We start from the raw sequence: 4,623 nt of genomic DNA on the forward strand, positions 1-4,623 counted from the left end.
ATCCAGCAGCCCACCACAGAGGACATCAGACACACCTGGCTTCAGCAGTCCACCACAGGTGACATCAAACACACCTGCATCCAGCAGCCCACCAAACATGACATCAGACACACCTGCATCCAGCAGCCCACCACAGGTGACGTCAGACACACCTGGATTCAGCAGCCCACCACAGGTGACATCAGACATATCTGCATCCAGCAGCCCACCAAACATGACATCAGACACACCTGCATCCAGCAGCCCACCACAGGTGACATCAGAAACACCTGCATCCAGCAGCCCACCACAGGTGACATCAGACATATCTGCATCCAGCAGCCCACCAAACATGACATCAGACACACCTGCATCTAGCAGCCCACCACAGGTGACGTCAGACACACCTGCATCCAGCAGCCCACCACAGGTGACATCAGACATATCTGCATCCAGCAGCCCACCAAACATGACATCAGACACACCTGCATCCAGCCGCCCACCAAACATGACATCAGACACACCTGCATCCAGCNGCCCACCACAGGTGACATCAGACACACCTGGATTCAGCAGGCCTGAATCCACGATACCTGCTGGAAGATCTTTGGCAGATATCACTTCAAAGGCACAGGAAGACTCTTCCCCAGGAGTTATCTCTACCCATCCACAGATGTCATTTCAGAATTCAACCAATCAGGTAAGTCTGGAAAGCAGATGATAACTTCAGGACACTGAAAAAGCACTTACAGGTCTGGGGATGTGGCTGAGGAGTAAAACAGTGGCCTAGCATGTGCATGACCCCAGGTTTAGTTGTCAGTTTTGAAAAACATAGTCATGAAAAGAACGCGTGTATCCTTTTATCACAACATCCCCAGGGTTATGATTTTAAAAAGAAGATGGCTACCCTGTTACCTCCCAGTAGGGATGTACACTAAAAGAAAAATGAACTGAGCCCAAGACAATCTCTCCCAGTGGGTTGAGTGCCCACTGCAGTACTTGATGGCACATTTTGATTAGACTCATCTATTCACCATTGGGTGGTGAAGGACGTCTGCTAGCCTGCCCCACTGTACCAGAGGTAAAGCCACTGAGGCTTGGTGACTGGCAAGAATCCCATTCCCCGCTCCTACTGGTAAAAGTTCAAACCCTATTCATATGCAGCCTGGCACTTTCCCATTAAAACATCCCATTTGGGGCTGGAGAGATGGCTCAGTGGTAAGAGCACTGACTGCTCTTCCAAAGGTCCTGTAAACCATCTGTAATGGGATCTGATGCCCTCTTCTGGTGTGTCTGAGGACAGCTACAGTGTATTTACATATAATAATAAATTAATTAATTTTAAAATAAAGTAAAATAAAACATCCCATTTACTCCGCTCCCATGGCAATGGAAGCTAAAGGATCACACTTGTCCCACATTGTCCACCAGGGAAGGATCACCCCACAGTAGCTTAACCTAAGAATAGAATTTGATTCACTTCCTTAAATAAAAAGATGCTAGAAATGTAGAGTGACTATCCAGAAGTATTTATAGATAAATTTTTTTTCCTTTTTTTTTTTTTTTGTTTTATTATAGATAAATTTTTGGAGCTGTTAGGAGAATTCAGTGACATCACCCAACTCAAGATATGTGTGCAACAGTGAGAAAATTAGACACAAGCAAGTGATGTAGCAGACACCTTTATCCCAGTACTCAGCAGGCTGGGGCAAGAGGATTGTCAATTTAAGGCCAGTCTGGGCTACATAAATATTAAGATATTATGCCATGATGTGGCCCAGGGTACACGCTGGGTTCTAAAATACCAAATGAGGTCTGTGTCTCCACAGCTGCCTAGAGCTAGGATTGCACAGAAAGCACAGCTTCTAGTGCACCATGGGGTGGCAGCTACAACTCACCCCCACATCGTCATCTGCACCTCAGTCAAAGCCACAATACAGTGGTTCTCAGTCTAGGGTCCTTCTGTAAGTGACCTCTCCCAGGAAGTGAGGAATGACCTAGTGAACAACCATGCAGCCCATGAGGATGGTGTGCTGAGGAGTGGTCTAGCTTAGGACAACTTGACACAAGCTACAGTCATAGGAAAGGAGAAAACCTCAATTGAGAAAATGCCTCCATAAGACCCAGCTGTAAGGCATTTTCTTGATTAGTGATTGATGGGGGAAGGGCCCAGCCCATGGTGGGTGGTGCCATCCCTGGGCTGGCGGCCCTGGGTTCTATAAGAAAGCAGGATGAGGGCTGGTGAGATGGCTCAGTGGGTAAGAGCACCCTACGGTTCTTCCAAAGGTCCGGAGTTCAAATCCCAGCAGCCACATGGTGGCTTACAACCATCTATAACAAGATCTGATGCCCTCTTCTGGAGTGTCTAAAGACAACTACAGTGTACTTACATATAATAAATAAATAGATCTTAAAAAAAAAAAAGAAAGAAAGAAAGCAGGGTGAGTGAGCCAGTAAGCGACAGCCTTTCGTGGCCTCTGCATCAGCTCCTGCCTCCAGGTTCCAGCCCTGTTTGAGTTCTCCATCCCGGCTTCCTTCAGTGATGGACTGTGATGTGGAAGTGCCAGCCTTTCCTCCTTGAATTGCTTTTAGTCAATCTGTGTCACCACAGCAGTAGAACCCCTCACTAAGACAGATGGGATCGTGACCCACTGACCACACAGCTCTTGTTAGCACAGCATCCACAGCGCGCAGCGGGGACTTGGTAAATGTCTAGAGGAGGTGTGAGCTAGGCTGTACTCCAGGATTCAAACGAGTAGTGGGTTTCCATGGAGATCAGAAAAGGCTGGACTTCAAGTATGGAACCCTCATGAGCTTCAGCCTTGCCTTTTTGCCTGGGCAGAGTTTGACGCCCCACCTTCTGCTACAAAGGGTTTTCCCTTTTGAACAAGAACTCTTTCCTCCATTGTTGAGTCTTGAACTCGGAACCTAGTATTTCTAGGTAAGCTCTCTGTGAACTCATTCCTATAATCCTACCAGAAACCTCATCTGCGGGGGCTGGTGAGATGGCTCAGTGGGTAAGAGCACCCGACTGCTCTTCCAAAGGTCCAGAGTTCAAATCCCAGCAACCACATGGTGGCTCACAACCACCTGTAACAAGACCTGACGCCCTCTTCTGGAGTGTCTGAAGATAGCTACAGTGTACTTACATATAATAAATAAATAAATAAAATCAAAAAAAAAAAAAAAAAANAANCCTCATCTGCTTTTATCTTATTCATTCCATAAAATTCCTACTCGTCTTCTCTTGTGTATAAAGGAATCGAAAATCAATTCCACCCGCTAGCAAGGATTCTTCCTAAAGTAACAGCGCTTTGGGGGCCTGTAGTCCATGAAACCCAGATTACCCTTGGCCAGTGTTCATTAACATGGTATACTAAACTCCAAATGCACGAAGATATTTCTATATAAATATATTTGATAAAAAATGTTATCTTTTAAGTTTTTGTTGCCTTCATGTGTTTGTGTGTCTGGGAGTGTGTGTGTGCCCATGCCGCGTCACTCACGTGAAGGTCAGAGAACAACTCTTAGGACTCAGTTCTGCCCTTCCATCCTGTGGGTTCCCGGGATCCCACTGGGGTCCTTCAGTCTTCGCTGTAAGTGCCTTTACCTACAGAGCCAACTCTCCAGCCGGACAAAAATCTCTTCTTGTCAGCAGGACACAGATGAGACAGCGGGGGAACTGGTCCCAACAATTCCCGATTCCCAAGCCCACAGTGGACTCCAGAAAGCTTGTGCCATCCTCCAGAGACTCAGAGACTTCCTGCCAACTTCTTCCACATCAGCTCAGGTAAACAGGGCATGGGGAGCAGGGTGAGGTGTCACAGAAGCAGGAAGGGAAGGGACAATGTGGAGGCTGTGTCCCCTGCAGAACTGGGGACCATGAGAGAACCTGATGGGAACAGAGCTGAGTATTTTTAAGTCTAAAAGGAGTGTGTTGACAGGCAATTACGGTATTCTCAGAGTCACGGGCTGTGATGGACAGTTTGCCGTAGATACAGTTGGATGGTCTTGGGACAGGCATCAAAATCAGAATGATTCTGACCTTTAGGTGTCCTACATCCGTGTTTGATGACATCACTTCCGCATACCTGCTCAGGCTGATTCTTTTTAATTATTATTATTATTTTGTTTTTGTTTTTGTTTTTCAAGACAGGGTTTCTCTGTGTAGCCCTGGCTGTCCTGGAACTCACTCTGAAGACCAGGCCGGCCTCGAACTCAGAAATCCACCTGCCTCTGCCTCCCGAGTGCTGGGATTAAAGGTGTGTGCCACCACGCCCAGCTTGGTCAGGCTGATTCTTATGCATAAGAAATTCTATGTTCTTTTTGCTATTTTACCACAATAAGCATGTCTCTAGGGTTTGCTGCTTTGATTGGTTGGTTGGTTCGGGTCTTTGTGCATCGGTGGCAGGGGTGGGGTGGTGGTGGTGGTGGTGTTTGTTTTAACTTTTTCTGTTTTGGTCCCATGTATCCCAGACCTGTCTCTAGGTTGTTATATAGCCTAGGACGGCCTTAACTGTTTGACCCTCATGCCTCTGTCACCCAGCTGCAAGATAACAGACGTGCACTAATACACCCCCACACCCCCACACCCCCACACCCCTACACCCCCACACCCTCACACCCACACACCCACACACCCAC

General features: G+C 47.3%; 1 protein-coding gene across 1 annotated transcript in view; it reads left to right on the forward strand.

Annotated features, from left to right (window-relative positions):
• The window catches only part of Pkd1l3 (polycystin 1 like 3, transient receptor potential channel interacting), a 62,698-nt gene that overhangs the window by 9,377 nt on the left and 48,698 nt on the right, over positions 1–4,623 (forward strand). The window contains exons 4-5 of the mRNA XM_029532414.1: positions 59–679; positions 3,638–3,769. Of these exons, the coding sequence (XP_029388274.1) occupies positions 59–679; positions 3,638–3,769 (753 nt within the window). The remainder of the gene's footprint in view (positions 1–58; positions 680–3,637; positions 3,770–4,623) is intronic.

Source organism: Mus pahari, chromosome 20 (assembly GCF_900095145.1).
Source record: "Mus pahari chromosome 20, PAHARI_EIJ_v1.1, whole genome shotgun sequence".
Classification (NCBI taxonomy): Eukaryota; Metazoa; Chordata; class Mammalia; order Rodentia; family Muridae; genus Mus; species Mus pahari.